General features: G+C 37.2%; 1 protein-coding gene across 7 annotated transcripts in view; it reads right to left on the reverse strand.

Annotated features, from left to right (window-relative positions):
• Positions 1–19,276, reverse strand: part of ARFIP1 (ARF interacting protein 1) — a 126,205-nt gene that overhangs the window by 18,710 nt on the left and 88,219 nt on the right. For all 7 annotated transcript variants that reach the window (XM_024757478.1, XM_024757481.1, XM_024757475.1 and 4 more), the window contains one exon: positions 10,596–10,770. In XM_024757478.1, the coding sequence (XP_024613246.1) occupies positions 10,596–10,770 (175 nt within the window). The remainder of the gene's footprint in view (positions 1–10,595; positions 10,771–19,276) is intronic.

Below are 19,276 nucleotides of genomic sequence, written 5' to 3' on the forward strand. Positions count from 1 at the left end.
AAAAAAAAAAAAAAAAAAAAAAAAAAAAAAGTTATTGACTAAAAAACTTAAAGTGTTATTTCATAGGCATCAAAACCATAAAAAAGTACTTTATTTCTACCAAATGAACTTTTTTCCAAATCAAATTTAGATTACATACCTTTTTATCAGAGACACTGAAGTCATTTTTTTAAATGAGGTAATTTCTAGTCAAAAAAGCTATTTTAACATATTTACAATTGTTAAGTTCTTCAAAGTACTTATTGGCTCTTCCAGTAATTATATAAAATAGGGCTTTATATTAAGTGTACAAGAATATTGGGGCAGTACCTTGGCTTAAACATGAAAGGAAAAGCTGGAACAAAATCATTCTTTCTTTTTTTTAAAAAAATTAATTAATTTATTTTTGGCTGTGTTGTGCCTTCCTCACGGTGCACGGGCTTCTCATTGGTGTGGCTTCTCTTGTTGCGGAGCACAGGCTCTAGGTACGCAGGCTTCAGTAGTTGTGGCCCATGGGCTCAGTAGTTGTGGCTCACGGGCTCTAGAACTCAGGCTCACTAGTTGTGGTGCAGGGGCTTAGTTGCTCCGCGGCATGTGGGATCTTCCCAGGTCAGGGCTCGAACACATGTCCCTTGCATTGGAAGGCGGATTCTTAACCAATGCACCACCAGGGAAGCCCACAAAATCATTCTTTAGTAAGAAGTCTCCAACCACTGATATGTAAAGAATTAATTCCTTTCTTTACTCCCAACTATTTAAAAATGTATGATGATATGCTTTCTTTGCCCATCATTGATCTTTTTCCAGTAAGGAAGAAACCAGAAGAGTAACAGCAGGAATGTGTACCTGTCTTGGCCTTTTATTAGGTTTGTGAAGTATAATTTTATTATTTTGTAATAGCTTTGGAAATGCTTGTCATGAAAGCAGCTACCAACTGAAAAAGAGAAGCACTGTCAGAAATATGGGAGTGAGCACTGGGAAGGGAGTGAGAAAAAAGAAAGACAAACATGGAGGTGGAAGAATAGATTTTATTTTTCTGACTCACTGGGATGGTTTCAACAAATCACTGACAAGTGGGTTTTTTAAAAAAAAGCATCCTATGAGTTAAAAATGGCAGTTTTGTTTTGAAAAGAAGATAACTGATGAAACGCAATCTGTAAACTCCAGTAACAGTGAGTCACAGCACTACGCCTTATCGTTTTTTATCCAACGGTACATTAAAATTCTCAACGCACAAGTTTTCTCACCCTAGCAAAAATGCCTGTTGGCGCTTCTGTTCTATGGCTTTTACCATGTTAGCTCACTCCCTGTCCTCACCCTTCCCTCCAAGAGTTCCAGGTTTAGATGTGACCAATATGGCTTCTGTTTTCCAACATTATCTCCAATCTTTTCCCTCCAAGCCTTTCTTGGAGCAGCATTATAACATCATTTACTTAACTAAAAGCAGGGCTATGGAGTCAAACAGATCTAGATTTGAATCCTGGTCTGGCTGTGAGACTTTGGGCAAGTTACTTAACCTCTCTGGACCTCAGCATCATCATCTGTACACTAGTATGATCATCTAGATCACAGATTATAGATATACATACAGATATTATATAAAATACTTACAGAAAGCTTCCTCTATATGCAGATTACTTAAAGGTCAGTCTCTATCAGTTCACTTACTGTAGGAAGGGAATGCCCTAAATATGTATCCATGGGGCTTACCTCTAGGAGAAGAAACAGACTAGCAGGCATTCACAGCACAGTATGATTTGTGCTTTAATTGGAGAAAGCCTTGGGCACGATTGTAATACACAGGGGACGAAAGAATGAAACTCTGCTCGAGGAAATATTAAGTAGCAGAAATCATTCAAGTTAGCATCTGAACTCCTAGCTTAAAATTAATTTAGGTCCAGAAGAGTAGTTAAGGAACTGGGTATTTCCTTTCATTAATGAGGTGACCCAGTTCTCACTGGCCTTTGGACACTGGGCAACAGGAACTTACAGATAAACCAATGGCCAATTCAAATTCATCTTTACATTCACAAAATAGTTTTCTTTCAGAAGTATGGTTCTGTTATTTTATCTTGGAAAGCTAACTTTTTTTCCCTCTTATACAGCTTACAAAATTCTCATCCCATGCACCTAACAGCTGTTTATAAACTTAATGGAAAAGCTTTACTAAAATGTTATTATAAAACCATTATTTTTCCTAAAAAAAATCTATAAGCAGCAATACTGTTCTGCTTTAAGAATAGAACAGAAAATATAACAAAAGTTTACAAATCATTGAAACATGATCCAGGATTTCTTGCAGGCTTTTTTTCTGACCTCCTTCTGCCAGTGCTCGTGTTCCTCATTCTGTGTGGCCCTGCTCAAGTCACACTGCCACCCAGCCCAGCAAGTACTTTTAGCCAACACTAAGGTTTTCTTCATCAAATTCTAGGTTTCTTCTTCCTCATGCTTTACTCAGCATTTTGTATAGAATAGATTTTACTAAATGTTCTCCATTAGACTGTAAGTTGCTTGTCAGCAAGCTTGTCATAATACCATCATACAGTATTTCTTTAGAAGTAGGCATTACAAATAGCCCAAAGCAAGCTATTTGTAATGCCTAATTACACACACATATATATATGTAATTAAGCATATATATAGAGAGAGTCAACAGGAAAGCACTGAGTCATTACTGAAAGGACTTCAAGGAAAGGTGAAAAAGAACAATGCAAAGTCAAGTTCTTAAACACTGCTAGTATCGTCTGAGATTTTACTCAGAGATACTAATTAAAGGGCTTACTTTTAAGTAAATTGCAGAGACTGTAACTACTAGGAGCTAAAAAAAGTGCAGTAATGCCACCGCCACCAAAACTAATGTGGAGTATCAGTGATCTGTTCAAATCTCACACTGGTTGCTTACTTAAAAACTCACCTTTATCACAAAACCTGGCAAACTGACTTGGGTGATACCCAAGGCCAGCAAAATAAGTGAAATGTGGATCTGAGGCATACACAGTACCAACCATCTAACAGAATAGAGACATTGCAGTAGTAATGGTCAAGAAGTTAATTTTTTTTTGGGGGGGGGCTGCATCATGCAGCTTGTGGGATCTTAGTTCCCCAACCAGGGATTGAATCCAGGCTCCCTGCAGTGGAAGCATGGAGTCCTAACCACTGGACCACCAGGGGATTCCCAAGAAGTAAATTTTAATAAGTGAATCCTATACACTCAAAGTGAAAGGACTGAACAATCCTCTCCCCTATAAGATAAACAACAGAAAAATGAACCTATCCTCCAAATGAGTTGGTCACTTATGACCAAAAGGGGTCAGAAAACACAAGTACTTTAAATATAATTGCCAAGAAACAGAACCAAGTCAAACATATAAAAACAGCAACTCATGATTATACAGCTATCCCTCTGGAAGGCTTTTAAATCTATTGTACAAAACACCTTTCTTTCACAAAAACTGCATGCTGGAAATCGTAGCACAACTGACAGAGAGACTGTATGAACTGGTCAGCTGGGTGTGCTCTCTCCTGCATTCACCAGTTGAGAACTGCAAATTACCAACCGACTCTGGATAGATATGGCTTGGTTGATGTTAATTTCAAAATCAACCCACAACTCACAATTCTTTTTGGTTGCATGATTCATATAAAGATAGTTAACTTCTGCCTCTTTCATAAAGAGATAAAGGAGACAATGCAAATCACAGTCAAATTTTTCCTGCTCCATGTGTGTTTAGAAAGTTTTAAAGGGACCTGGAAGTCAAAGCACTAAGAACAGCAAACATGGCAGCATACAAGAAAATACTTTCTGCATTAATGGAAGGCACTATCACATCATTTCTAATCTGTCACTTAAGATGAAACTGTTTTTTTATTCTTTCCAACACAGAATCAATCATTTGATTTTAAGCTAAGAGGAAAATTATAGGTTATATAAATATGTATATTAAGCTATGCTTGAAAAATAGAAATCGGGACTTCCCTGGTGGCGCAGTAGATAAGACTCTGCACTTCCAGTGCAGGGGGAATGGGATCAATTCCTGGTCAGGGAACTAGATCCCACATGCATGCCGCAACTAAAAGTTTGCATGCCACAACTAAGGAGCCCATGTGCCACAGCGAAGGAGCTGATGAGCCACAACTAAGGAGCCTAACTGCTGCAACTAAGACCTGGTGCAACCAAATAAATAAATAAATATTAAAAAAAAAAGAAAAACAGAAATCCAGTTGAGTCTTTTTGAAAACAGAAGGTATACTATTTTAAAAACAAACATTTTCTATCTATACCTATTTTCCTTTCTTTTAAAAATCAAATTTTATTCTTTAAATAGGTAGGATCAAAATTGAAAGGACACAAAAAGCATATAATGAGAAGTCTCATTTTCAGTCCTGTCTCCAAATACTCTGTTCCCCTTATAGGTAAAAAATTTTAATTAGTTAATTCCTTTGGTTTTTCTTTACGCAAACACAAGAAAATATGATTATACATTCTTATTTCCTTCCTTTCTCACAGAAAAAGTTCTGTACCATATACACTGCTTTGCACCTTGCTCTTTTCATTTAATAGTATGTTCTGAGGATCTTTCTATCAATTGCATCCCTAGTCTTTTTTTTTTAACAGCTGAAAAGTATTCTGTTGCATAAACGAACCACAGTTGATTCGACTAGGCCTTACTGCTGAACTGTTTCAGTTGTTTCTCATCTTTTGATATTACAAGTGACACTGTTATGAATAACCTTGTACATAGGTCTTTTCATCCTTGTGTAGGCCTGATCTACCGGTCCAGCTTCATACAGAGCTACTCTTCCCCATTCTCCTCATACTCTGGCCTCACTGACCTTCAACTGGATTTGCATATTCTATTCCTTCCTCCACACACCTTTGGTAACTCCTCTCCATCCCTTTGGATCCTCAGCTGCAATGTCACTTTCTCTACCACATCAAGCCAAGTCCCCTTTGTATATTCACAAGACCCCTCTATTTTCCCTTCACAGCACTGATCATGGTTTGTATTTCTGTAATTATTTGTTTAATGTCTATTTCTCTTACTTGACCAAAAGCTCTATGACAACAAGGCCATTATATTTCTATTACTTAACCCTGTGACTGACATATGAAAAACAATTAATGAATATTTGCTGAATAAAGGAATAAAATGTCAAAGGTGCCAATTACATCAATCTGTTCTTAGTATTTTACATGTATTTCTGTTTTACCTTGTAAGTATCTCTTGAAACCTTCAGTTCATTCCACTTCCACTAATACTAATCCAAGCTCCCATTATCTCGTCTAAACTCCTATATTCACTCTTAGGTTCTACTAAAATCTATGCACCATTTTTAAAACCTGTCATTTGCCGGGACTTCCCTGGTGGTGCAGTGGTTAAGATTCCACACTCCCAATGCAGGGGGCCCAGGATCGATCCCTTGTCAGGGAACTAGATCCCACATGCATACTGCAACTAAGAGTTCACATGCTGCAACTAAGGAGCCCACCTGCCACAACTAAGACCCAGTGCAACCAAATAAATATTAAAACAAAAACAAAAACAGACCCATCATTTGCCAAGAATTCTCTCAGTGGCTTCCCACTGATATTCAAATAAATTTTCCCTAACATGGCGTATAAGGCCTGCATCGTCTGGCCGTTTACCTCACACACCCTGCCATTTCTACCAGAAATACTCTTTGCTTCTCACTTTACCTGGTTAATGTTCTACATCCCATGGAAGCCTGAGCCTGAGCACTCACTGGTCACAGCCAAAATTTTACATTTATATTTTGGTGTGATTTGATCAGCGTTGTTTCTTTTACTAGGCTATAAATTCTAAGGGTTGAATTTTTTAAACTTTTGCTCACTGGGCATCACCAATATCCAGAACACTTCCTGGTACACAGTATAATACTTGATAAATGTTTGTTAAATGAATGAAAAAAAGAACAATAACATGAGATTATATCAAATTACATGATAAAATACACTGAGGAATTAAGTGTGGAAGTAGAGTTGCAGGACTAAGGGACTATTTCACAGGATCCAAATGTAGGTAATCATATTTGGCACGGTGTTGAGGTTGTTTACTGTATTTACACATCTCAATCCATAAATGTTTATTTTTTATTTAGAACTGGGTGCTTTTACCTATAGAAATTAATTTCACTTGACTTATGAGCAAATACCAAGAATACTGTTTATGCCTACAGTTACAGAAATAAAGATGACAGTACATCACTGGCATGACTATTTTAAAAATATCAAGAATAAAAAGTTAGGGTCCTTTTCTTTTGACAATAGGGAAAAAGATTTCAAGAATGTATCTGATTGTACATATTAAGTAATGATTAACATGTTTCTTAAAATCTGGCAACAGATATCCATTTTTAAATTCAGAGGCTTATATTTTTTCTTCTCAAAGAGAAGAATACCTTTGCTCTCCAAGCTTTTCTAGACATTTACAGCATATTGTTATAAAAATGTACTAGGCTTTGGGTATTTCCTATTACAGTGCATATTTGTATAAAGTCACTGGGTAACCACAACTACATATATAGCTGTCTCACATTATGTGAGTATGTTTACTTTGTTCTGTGTTTTTTTTTTTAAATTGAAGTATAGTTGATTTACAATGTGTTTTGTGTTCCCACAAAGTCTACAAAGCACCAGAAATGACTATTTTCTCTCTTGACTATGTTTTCTATTTTCTAGCTTCTGTTTTGTTTTGAACCTTCAAAGGTACAATAAAAAGGTAAATAAACTGCCTTAAGTCAGAAAATAGCTCAAGTTACATTATTTAAAGGTCTAGAAGAAAAGAAATATTGATGAAAGGAGAAACATTAGAAGAGCCTAATCAACTGTGTCCTTACTGTTATGCAACTCAGTGTTGTTTAGTAAACGAGGAAGAGAATATCAGAGGGTTGTTTAGGTTAAAGGTAAACACAATATATCAGGAGGGTGGGGAGTAGGGCTGGGGGCTGCATAGAGTATAGACTGTAAACAGTAGAAGAATTCAAGTTTTACCATTAAGGGGAAATGACAAACATGGATATGTGCACACATCTCTCAGCATTAATGCATGCACATACACACCCCGGTATGCACATAGGTGTTTTACACACCTATTCCCTTTGTTTTGCCAGAGAGAAGGAAGGTTAGACTAAGTACATATAAACACCTCAATTTTCTAAGATAATAGTAAAGAATCCATCTCCCAGTCACTCTCAAAACTTTTTAAAGTTCAAAAAAAAATAAACAAAAATATTCTCACAATGTTTGGCCACTAAAATTTATAATGAGTCACAGTCTGAGTGACTATTTTACTTCTGCACTGTTCTAGCTGTTTGGTTACCTGGTCTCGCATTTTGCAAGAGAAATGTCGCTATGGTAGGACACTCCAAAAGCCAGGATATGAGAACCAAAAGAACCCCTCCCCTGGCACCCCCCCACCCACAAAAAAAGCTGCAAAAACAACTTTAGAAAAAGACAGTAGCTTTCAGGACATCATCAAATTACAAAATAGCATACTCATCAATGTTTCAGATAACTTACATTTAAAAAAAATTTAATATACAATATTTAAGAAATAGAAAGAGTATATTATATTTTGGTAAAATTCAAGTGCTAAGTAGATTACCTGACAATTGTGTATAAAGGAAATACTAAGGTACAAATTCAGTTGTAGTTCAACAAGAGAAGAAAACCCCCAATTTGAGGCATTTCAAACTGTCAAGAAAGCAAACAGGAATGACAGGCAATTCCTAGGCCTAAAGGCTTGCTTTTTCCTCCCTTTGTTAGAGCTATAAAAGAAGAGAAAAGGGTAAAAGTTGCTCAACAACAATAATAAAAAACAAAGAAAAATTTTCTCATGGATCTAAGTCTTCACCCAAATTATAGTTGTTTATTGCTTAAAATAACAGAGACGAAAAACATTATCTTTTTGTAGTTTTAAAGAATTAAACACAAAAGATAAAAAGATCAGAGTTTCTTTCAGATTTTAGTTTAGACATAGCTGATTAATGATTACTGAGTTGAAACTGAAACTTAGCTTGATGACAACTGCGGAAAACCCCAAACAAAGAATATCTCTAGGCTCTCTAAGAACATAAAATCCTTGAGAATAAAGGCAATTTTAAAAATTTTATAGTAAGGAAGGTTGAAAGAAGAGAAGCTGTGACAATGACAACACTATTCTCAAAGTAATGACTTCTAAACCTTTATCTCTGGAACCCTGACTTTGTTCATCCAAACTGCAAACCCACATCATAAACTTCCTACCAATTGTTTCCATGTGAATATCTTGTTGTCATTTCAAACTAAATACTGTGTTAAACAGAACAAGTTCCCAACCTTCATCCCTAAGCTTCAGGCCAAACCAGCTTCCTATGTTGATTTCCTAATTCCTGTCATGCAGCCTTGAAGCCACTGCTCTTTCCTTTCTCTGCTAATGCAGTGAACCTAGTCGAGACCCTTACTACGGTGTCTGAAGAGTGTTTTTAAGTCATAATTTTCTGTTACTCCCAACTTTAAAAATTCTTCAATGCCAATAAGATAAAATTGGATATGAGAGCCACCTGACTGACATGTACAATTTACAGAGATGACCTGGCTGGTCTCTTCTTTCCTCACTTCTCAGTGTGTCTCCTGAGTATGAAGGTTGTTATGAGGATTAAGTGAGAGAATATAAATAAAATGCCTAGTAACTGACAAATAACTGCCTTCCCTGATTCATGTCTAAATCTGGAGATCTACTGCCAAGTTTCAAAAACAGTTACATAGTAAGAGAAGCAGCAGTCACACAGACATTATTTATCTTTGTATAATTTGCTTATTTTTATTTACTCTGGCAAGAACCATATAAACATAGATGGTTTAGGGATACTAATTCTTTCAAAATGTTTCTCTCCTTTTTATAAAAGCAATGTAACTTTTCATTGAAAATGTCTAAAATACAGAAAAATACATAGAAAACAAAATTACCCATAATCTCACTATCCAGAGAATAGCACACAATAAATACCAATAGATTCCAATAGACCACAATTACCATTTTAAACATTTCCTAAAATAATTTTCTCTATTAGCAGAGGTCCTGAACCCCCAAATTAGACAAATTCCTTTCTTTCCATTCAAATTAGCTTTAGGTAGAGCCCATAAAATGCTAGCATATTTCATTTAGCACCACACTGTACCATGCTGATTCTAGGGGAGTACGTAAAAAATATTTTTATTTAAAATATATGTCTATATCTAAGTATTGACATATTCCTATCCTTCAAAATATTAAACCAAATGACTGAAATGAATGCCATCTCACGTGCTCAGCTAATGAACGCTAAAAGGCTCACTGTGCTCTTGTCTGAATGGTGCTGGGCAAGCTGTCTCATGACTCCGCTGAGGTTTCCTTTACTGACACTATAATGGTTTCAGTGTAATGGAAAATCAGTACTTTTCACCCATTGTAGCTAACAAAACAAGTGCGTGATACTGCTGGCCTGAAGGAAATGTATGCAGCTCTTATGGTAGCCAGAAGAGTTTCTAAGGAAATGTTAAGGAAAACAAGAAGATATCAACAGACAGTTAGAACTGAAGAAAATTAATATTAAGACGATACCTGGAAGAAAGCAGAGCTGAAGGTCTATTATGACTTCAGAGGATGTGAAAAGCGCAGAAAGGGGACCACCAATGTGCAATGATGAGACCCCACCTCCAGAGGACTGATCTACACCTCCTCTGTACCTAGCTCACTACTGGCTCTTCCATTTTCAGAACTGCAATCCCCCTCCCCGAACTGAATATGCATGTAATGTTAAACATGGGAACCTGTCCTTCACTTAAACCAAAGCTCGGGAGCCTGTTATTACCTGAGTCTACCTCCAAGGAAAGCAGGTCCATCTCAGATCTTACTGTTCTAGTCCTTGGATGTATTCATGTTACATGAAAATAATGTATAAAATTGGTTTCCTGGCTTATTTATTCTAGGTTATGCTAACTGCAGCCCTCAACGGAACCTTTCAGTCATTCCTCATTTATTAGTTACTGGGAAGAATGATGTCCCCTTCCTGAAATCTGTACCTACCATTAATAAAAATTTTTCAAAATATTCAGAACAGAATCTATCATTATGCAACTTTTTAAAGCACTTGATACCAACACCAATCTGAAGATCAACATCAAGTATTTTTTGCCAATTGTTACATGTGAAAGATGACTTTTATGACAGAAAGGTAAATATATTTTATGTACTTCTAAAAACTAAAACGCTGATTATAAGTGGAATCCCATTTCCAACAATTCCGAAGTTGACCCTTGAACAACATAGGTTTGAACTGCATGGGTCCACATATATGTGAAGTTTTTTCAACAGTAAATACTACAGAATTGCATGATCTGTGGTTGGTTGAACCTGCAGATGTGGAAGCGCAGACTCTGGGGAACCCTGGATTCGGGGGACCAACATGTGGATTTCTGACTGTATGGAGGGTTGGCACCCCTAACCCCCAAGCTGTTCAAGGGTCAATTCTATAATGAAAGACAGTTAACAGAAACAAAAAACTTTCTATTTATCTCTCTTTAGGGTGACTTTAAAGTCCACAGAAAGATCTCAGAAGGTAAAGAATAAATTTACCTTATTTTCTTCTAGAAATTTCAACTTGATAGAAACATCGTTGCGCATTTTATCGTATTTTTCCTTATGTGCTTGGAACAAATGCTGTGATTGCTCAATCTTTGGCAGAGTGTTTGCATCACGTGGTCCAAGATTCAGTTCTTCCAAATCAGTACGATATGCATCATATTCAATTCTGGAAAGAAGAGAGTAAGTGAAGCACACTACAAAGACAGTGTGAAATAACTTCAGGACGTGAAGTGGAACTACATCATAGTTCCATATTATACATTAATATATAATAATTCTCATGCATATTTGACACCTTATGCTTTTTTTTATTTTTAAAAAATTTAATTAATTAATTTTTGGCTGCGTTGGGTCTTCCTTGCTATGCGCAGGCTGTCTCTAGTCGCGGCGACTAGGGGCTACTCTTTGTTGCGGTGCACAGGCTTCTCATTTCAGTGGCTTCTCTTGTGGGGAGCATGGGCTCTAGGTGAGCAGGCTCAGTAGTTGTGGCGCATGGGCTTAGCCGCTCTGTGGCATGTGGGATCTTTCTGGACCAGGATGCGGCGACTAGGGGCTACTCTTTGTTGCGGTGCGCAGGCTTCTCATTTCAGTGGCTTCTCTTGTGGGGAGCATGGGCTCTAGGTGAGCAGGCTCAGTAGTTGTGGCGCATGGGCTTAGCCGCTCTGTGGCATGTGGGATCTTTCTGGACCAGGGCTCGAACCCGTGTCCCCTGCATCGGCAGGCAGATTCCTAACCAATGCGCCACCAGGGAAGCCCACCTTACGCCTTTAAAATCAAGTATTTCTGAGCTTGCCTGGTGGCGCGGTGGTTGGGGGTCCGCCTGCCGATGCAGAGGACACGGGTTCGTGCCCTGGTCCGGGAGGATCCCACATGCCGCGGAGCGGCTAGGCCCGTGAGCCATGGCCGCTGAGCCTGCACGTCCAGAGCCTGTGCTCCGCAACGGGAGAGGCCACAGCAGCGAGAGACCCGCGTACCGCAAAAAAACAAAAATCAAGTACTTCTTTAGTACAAAGAGCTATTAATATAAGCATGGTGGGAGGGGAGGGGAGGGGCTGCTTCTTAATCTCATTAACTATTCCTTTCCAAGAACAGTATTAACTGAAGAGTAAAATTTCCACAGTTTATTTATTTTTAAAATATTTATTTATTTATTTTTGGCTGCACTGGGTCTTAGTTGCGGCACATTGGATCTTTTGTTGTGGCTCATGGGCTCTTTGCTGCAGCGTGTGGGCTTCTCTCTAGTTGCGGCACACAGGCTCCAGAGCACAAAGGCTCAGTAGTTGCGGTGTGTGGGCTTAGTTGTCCCGCGGCACATTCGATCTTAGTTTCCCGACGAGGGATCAAACCCGGGTCCCCTGCATTGGAAGGTGGATTCTTAACCACGGGACCACCAGGGAGGTCCCTCCACAATTTAAAAAACCAGTTTAGGGACTTCCCTGGTGGTCCAGTGGTTAAGACTCTGTGCTTCCAATGTAGGGGGTGCCAGGTAAATCCCTGGTGGGGGAACTAAGATGCCACGTGCCATGAGGTTAAAAAAAATAAATAAAAACCAGTTTAAAAAACAGATGTTAAAACGTACTGCTAGCAAGATCAGGGTAGTGATCAACCCCCCATGTGAATTGGTTAATATTGATAAGGCAAAGCAGGTGAGGATAGTAGACTACTTCTTTTTTTTAATTTTGGCTGTGTTGGGATAGTAGACTTTAGAATGACATAAACTAACTCGTAAAAGGGAGTTAACTGTGGGCTGGCACTTCTTAAAGTATAGTCTAGGTCAGCAATGCACAACAGAAATATAATGCAAGCCACATATGTAACTTAAATATTCTAGCAGTCATGTTAAAATAATAAAAGTTAACTTCACCTGTTTAACAGTATATTTAATTTTACACAATATATCCAAAATATTATCTCTGCAACATATATCAATGCAAAAAAATTGCTAATGAACTATTTCACTTTTGGGGGAGAGGGGGACTGAGTCTCTGAAATCCATTGTTTTTAAAAAAATTAATTAATTAAAAACTTTTAAATTTATTTTATTTTTTGGCTGCATTGGGTCTTCGTTGCTGCGCGCGGGCTTCCTCTAGTTGCAGCGAGCGGGGGCTGCTCTTTGTTGAGGTGCATGGGCTTCTCATTGCGGTGGCTTCTCTTGTTGTGGAGCACAGGCTCTAGGCATGAGGGCTTCAGTAGTTGTGGCATGCGGGCTCAGTAATTGTGGCTCGCGGGCTCTAGAGCTCAGGCTCAGTAGTTGTGGTGCATGGGCTTAGTTGCTCCGTGGCATGTGGGATCTTCCTGGACCAGGGCTCCAACCTGTGTCCCCTGCATTGGCAGGCGGATTCTTAACCACTGTGCCACCAGGGAAGTCCCCATTGTGTTTTAAGCTTCCATCACATCTCAATTCAGGCTAGCCACATTTCATAATCCATAGACACATGTGCCTAGTGACTACCGTATGGGAACTCTAGACGGATTTCCGTAACATTATTTAGAATGTGACAGTGGCATCTACTACAGAGCACTTATCACCTTGTGCTCCCTGAGATGCCTCTCCTAATACTCTGCCACCACTAACTGAAATAATTACCCCACCACCAACAAACCAGAATCCCACAGCACGTTACAATACCTCTGTCAAAGCACCCGTGTAGGTATAGCATTACCTTGCTAATTAAACAGTGACTTATCTAGCAGTGTCAACTATTCAGTACTCAGCTAGGAAGAAGCAAAGTGATCTCTAATTTAGTCAAAATCAGCACCACAAACTTATGCCCTAAAACTAAAGCTCTTTATTAAAATATCTATAGTACAATTCATATCTCCTATTTCAGGAATTAATAAACAACTTACTCTAGAATGCATATACGACTTGAGAAAGAACACATCAGTCCCTCACACCAAGCCTAATTTATTCTCAACTCGTGCTAAATTTAGTAACTTTATCTTTCAGGGTCAAAAGCATATCATTTATTTATTCATCGATACAATGATTCATTCAACAAACATTAAGTATTAACATTTTATGTTCCAGGCACTGTGCTAGAAAGGAAAACTATCTGCTCATCTTCATAGCTTATCTTCAAGAAGCTAACAGCCTGGAGGGAGAGAAGCTCTTAAACACAACAACAAAATGAGATAATGGATACTGCCATGGGGGAAGGAAGATAAGGTATGGTGGAAATTAAGAGGAAGAATTACTTAATCAGGTATCTGAAAAGGCATCTCAGAAGAGAATTAAAACAATTAAATTTCAAAGGATGGTAAGAGTTTATGAGGTGGATTGGGGCCGGGAGATTGGCAGAATATTTCAGGAAGAGAACAGCATGAACAAAGGCATAGATTTGTAAGATACCATGACACATTTGGGAAGTAATTCAATAATTTAGAACCTGAAGTTGGAATAAGATAACGAAAGGAATTAGTATCAGACAGGAAGGCAGGATTGAGATTAAGCAGGGCCATATTAAAGGGATCAGACTGACTCCAGTAGGACAAGTGACGGAAAGCCATGGAAGAACTTTGATCTAGAAAGTGACACATTCTATTCGCTCAGGATAGAAAGGTGACTCTAGTGGTAATATAAGGCATGGAGGATGGACCAGAGTAGAAGATTAAGAAATCAGAAGCAAGGAAACCAATTAGAAGACTGGGCAAAAGAGAAATGAGTCACTAAATCAGGAAGGATAATGGTAGTAAAGCTAAGGAGGAGGAGACAGTTACTAAAAATTTGGGAGGCAAGACTGACATGGGATAGCAAGTTAAATTCCATGGGTTCTATGGCCAAATTGCATGACCAGTCTGCCCTTTACTGGCTCTAATGTCTTGAGCTAGTTTTTTTTTCTCTCCTTCTGCTTCAGTTTTTCATCTACAAATGGAAATAATAATCTCCACAAAAAAATGTATGTACAAAGTACTTGGGACACCTGCTAATAACTAATATGTTTAGAGGGCTTATTATTTCAGCCAAATTAGAAGAGGGATGGCCTGAAGCAAACATACTAAAAACAGTAAAAAATTAGAGAGAAGTAGACAAAAATAAACAGTAATGTGTGGTGATTTAATGTGAAGACAAATATTCCTCATAGCCTCAGGTATACTTTTAAATAACAGCAATTAATTTAAACACAGTTATAATACTGACCTTATATGCTTTCATTTATATCCAGTTTGTAGATGGTGTCAAACTAAAACTTCCCCTAGGAGTTTATCTAACAGTGCTCATTAACACTAGGAAGAGAAGTATACTAAGTTTTCAAAATGCAACTCTTCACTTCAAGGTTGCCAGTCTGCCCTGAGTCCATACCAATAAAGTTAGTGATAGCTGGTTACTTTATGGCTTCTATAAAACTTCTAGAGAACAGGTGTCCACATCTGAAAAGTTTTGACCACAATAGGCTCCCTTGTTGGTGCTGCTATGGAGAAGTGTTGAATGGGCTGTTATAAGATTTTCTATACACGAAGCACCAGACAGCTAGGAAATACTTGTACAATACATAATAGGGAGCATTAAAAGGCCACCCGGACATTTGCCTAAACTGCCACTTTTTGTGCTGATCAAATAGCTGACCCTTGCCCTAAAACTCAATAAATTCTGGTTTTGACAGGGAAGAAAATTCAGCTACTGAGAAACTTTTAATCTGGGATTCTTTTTCAGTGTTATCCCTCAGTAGACAATGTTTTAGTGTTACAACTAGTCAATGCCTCAGCTACTCCATAAATGTACAGAAAAGTTAACCACCAAGCCAAGCTTAATGAATAAAATCATATATTGCAATTTCAATAAAAGAGAATAAATTATGGGATGAGGTCATTACTGTTGTTGGTTTTTAAAGTACACACAGAGGTATTCTAAAGGTTTCCTGATAACCAGCTACCAAGTACATATAACCTGGTTTATAATTTTGCTCAAAAGTTTTAAGCAAACCTATACATTGGATAAATTGAGATTTTATATCACATTGTACATTAAGTCAGATTCCTCATCATAAGACATGAAAATTATTTTTTATAATCAGATGTGAAAATTTGAGATTAGTCCAGTTCAGGCTTGAGGCCTGATGATCAAAAATAGAAGGTAAGGAGCCCATGGGTTTTCATTTTGGCTTTGAAACTGATTCCTGCGAACAAACCATTTAACCTCTAGAGGCTTATTTTTCTCCTTTGCAAATTAAATATAAAATGTTTTCTGTACGAACAGTGACATGTAATATATTTGTCTTTCTTTAATATGGGTTAATATTTTTAAAAGCATGTTAGAAATTAAGGCTGAAGAGAAACATATGACATACTTCAAATGAAATATATTTTATATTTTAAAATACCTAAAACTAAAAATAGTAGCTAAAATATATTTCAGGACAGGTGGACAATTACAAAGTCTATAGAAACTAGATTCATGTAGTTCTTAACTGGGAAGTGATAGGGGATACTTTTGGAACAAAAGAATTTTCATCTTCAAAAGCACATATTTAAAATCTTTTTAGACTAGAAAATAAGAATGCTTAAAATGATTAAACAGGTAAAAGGGAAAACAAATTAGGATACTAAGAGTAAGGAATAGATAGATTTGGAAAAGAACCAGAGTTTATAGAAGTGAAAAATTTACATAATAAATGTATATACTTTGAAATAATGTATATACTTTGAAAAATACTGGCAATGCCCATGAAAGGATTTAAACAGAGACTGGAAAACCAGTTACTGGGAACTGAAGCAAGTCCCACTGGAAGATACCTTATTGAGACATTCCTGCAATGTTATTGAGGGAAATCATATTGATAAGATTTCTTCTGTTTCTTTGTTCCCACCTTCTGATTTTAATACAATGTTAGTAAATACTTCAAACAATAAAGAAAAATAAAAAACCAAGCCCAAATCCTAAATAAGGCACACAGATCCATCTGTGTCCTTCTCCCACCTGACAACCACAGCTATTTGTCTTGACCTTCCTATCCAAGTCATTAAGAATCTGATTGAGATCTGGTAAGAATCTGATTTAGTATGTTAATACTAAACTGAAAATTACAAACACAGCATAGGATAGAAGCATCTTTTCTTGTACAAAGATCAAAAGTTAACCTTCCATAAAAAAAAAAATCCCGTTTAAAATCACATCAAACAAAACAAACAAAACAAAATAAAACAAACCTAGCAATAAACCTAACCAAGGAGGTGAAAGACCTATATGCTAAGAACTATAAAATACTGATAAAGGAAATTGAAGGTGACTCACAGAAATGGAAAGATATCCCACACTCTTGGATTGGAAAAAATTAATATTATTAAAATTGCCATACTACCTAAAGCAATCTACAGATTTAATGAGATCGCTATTCAAATTACCCATGACTTTTTTCACGGAAGTAGAACAAATAATCCTAAAATTTGTAGGGAACCACAAAAGACCCAGAACTGCCAAAGCAATCTGGAGGAAAAGGAACAAAGCAGGAGGCATAACCCTCCCAGACCTCAGCTAATACTATAAAGCTACAGTAATCAAAACAGCATGGTATTGGCACAAAAATGGACATATGGATCAATGGAACAGAACAGAGAGCCCAGAAATAAACCCATACACCTATGGTCAATTAATCTTTGACAAAAGAGGCAAGAATATACAATGGAGAAAAGACAGTCTCTTCCACAAGTGGTGTTGGGAAAGCTGGACAGCCGCATGTAAATCAATGAAGTTACAACACACCCTCACACCATACACAAAACCAAACTCAAAATGGCTTAAAGACTTAAGTATAAAACATGACACCTTATAACTCCTAGAAGAGAACATAGGTAAAACATTCTCTGACATCAAATGTAGCAATATTTTCTTAGATCAGTCTCCCAAGGCAATAGAAACAAAAGCAAAAAATAAACAAATGGGACCTAATCAAACATAAGCTTTTGCACATCAAAGGAAACCATAAACAAAACGAAAAGACAATGTATGGACTGGGAGAAAATATTTGCTAACGATGTGACCAACAAGGATTTAATTTCCAAACTATACAAACAGCTCACACAACTCAATATCAAAAAAATAACCCAATTAAAAAATGGGAAGAAAACCTAAATAGACATTTCTCCAGAGAAGACATACAGACATCCACTAGGCACATGAAAGGTTGCTCAACATCTCTAATTATTAGAGAAATGCAAATCAAAACTACAGTGAGGTATCACCTCACACCAGTCAGAGTGACCATCATCAAAAAAAAGTCTACAAATAATAAATAAATGCTAGAGGGGTTCTGGAGAAAAGGGAACCATCCTACACTGTTGGTGGGACTGTAAATTGGTGCAGCCACTATGGAAAACAGTATGGAGGTACCTTAAAAAACAAAAAATAGAGTTACCATATGATCCAGCAATCCCACTCCTGGGCTCTTATCTGGAAAAGATGAAAACTCTAATTCAGAAAGATACATGCACCCCAATGTTCACAACAACACTACTTACAATAACCAAGACATGGAAGCAACCTAAGTGTTCACTGAGAGATGAGTGGATAAAGATGTGGTACATATATACAATGGAATACTACTCAGCCATAAAAAAGAATGAAATATTGCCATTTGCAGCAACATGGATGGACCTAGAGATTACCATACTAAGTGAACTAAGTCAGACAGAGAAAGACAAATACTACATGGTATCACTTATTTGTGGAATCTGAAAAATAATACAAGTGAACTTATTTACAACTCAGAAACAGACTCATACACATAGAAAACAAACTTTTGGTTACCAAAGGGGAAAGGGGGGAGGGATAACAGATACATACCACTATATATAAAATACATAAACAACAAGGATTTTCTGTATAGCACAGGGAACTATATTCAGTATCTTGTAATAACCTATAAAGGAAAAGAATCTGAACAAGAATATATACATACCTGAATCATTTTGCTATACACAATACTGTAATACTGTAAATCAACTATAGTTCAATAGAAAAAAAAAGAGTTTCAGGAGAGTAAGGAGGGTGTGTGTAAAAAGGTAAGCTACAGACAGAACATGGTAGTAACTTTTTATAGCTTGAATTGGAATTGTGTAAGTGTTTATAAGGTACAAAAATGTTTTCAGTAACTACCACCAATAAATTTTAAGAAAAAAAAAAGTTAACTTTCCAAGTGGTTTGGGCTTTTAGCTATATAAAGCATAAGGACATATATACTTCAGAAAAAGCACTCAATAGCAAAAAGACTAGATGAGTTTAGAGTTTTCATAGGCATTTCTCACATTATTAAACTACATCAAGAGGCCAAAAGTAAAGTTATATACCCAAAAGGTAAAGTTTGCACTATCTTCAACTATGCTATAAAAAGTATAACAGAAAATAAAGAAATCAAGTGTTCAGAGGAAAAAAACTCAAAGGGGACAGGAATGAGTGGGGGAAAAAAACTGCGCCTGGAATCAAAGTTGAAAAATGCTATCGTAGATCTGCTACTTTTTAGACATTTCTAAGTACCGATTAATATGCATTTTGTTTACCTAACAGGATGGTTATGAGATAGGGAAATTGTGTGTGTGTGTGTGTGTGTGTGTGTGTGTGTGTGTGTGTGTGTATAAAAAGATGTATGAGGGCTTCCCTGGTGGCGGAGTGGTTGAGAATCCGCCTGCCGATGCACGGGACACGGGTTCGTGCCTCGGTCCGGGAAGATCCCACATGC

The sequence above is a fragment of the Neophocaena asiaeorientalis genome, unplaced genomic scaffold, assembly GCF_003031525.2.
Source record: "Neophocaena asiaeorientalis asiaeorientalis breed wild unplaced genomic scaffold, Neophocaena_asiaeorientalis_V1.1 scaffold238, whole genome shotgun sequence".
Lineage (NCBI taxonomy): Eukaryota > Metazoa > Chordata > Mammalia > Artiodactyla > Phocoenidae > Neophocaena > Neophocaena asiaeorientalis.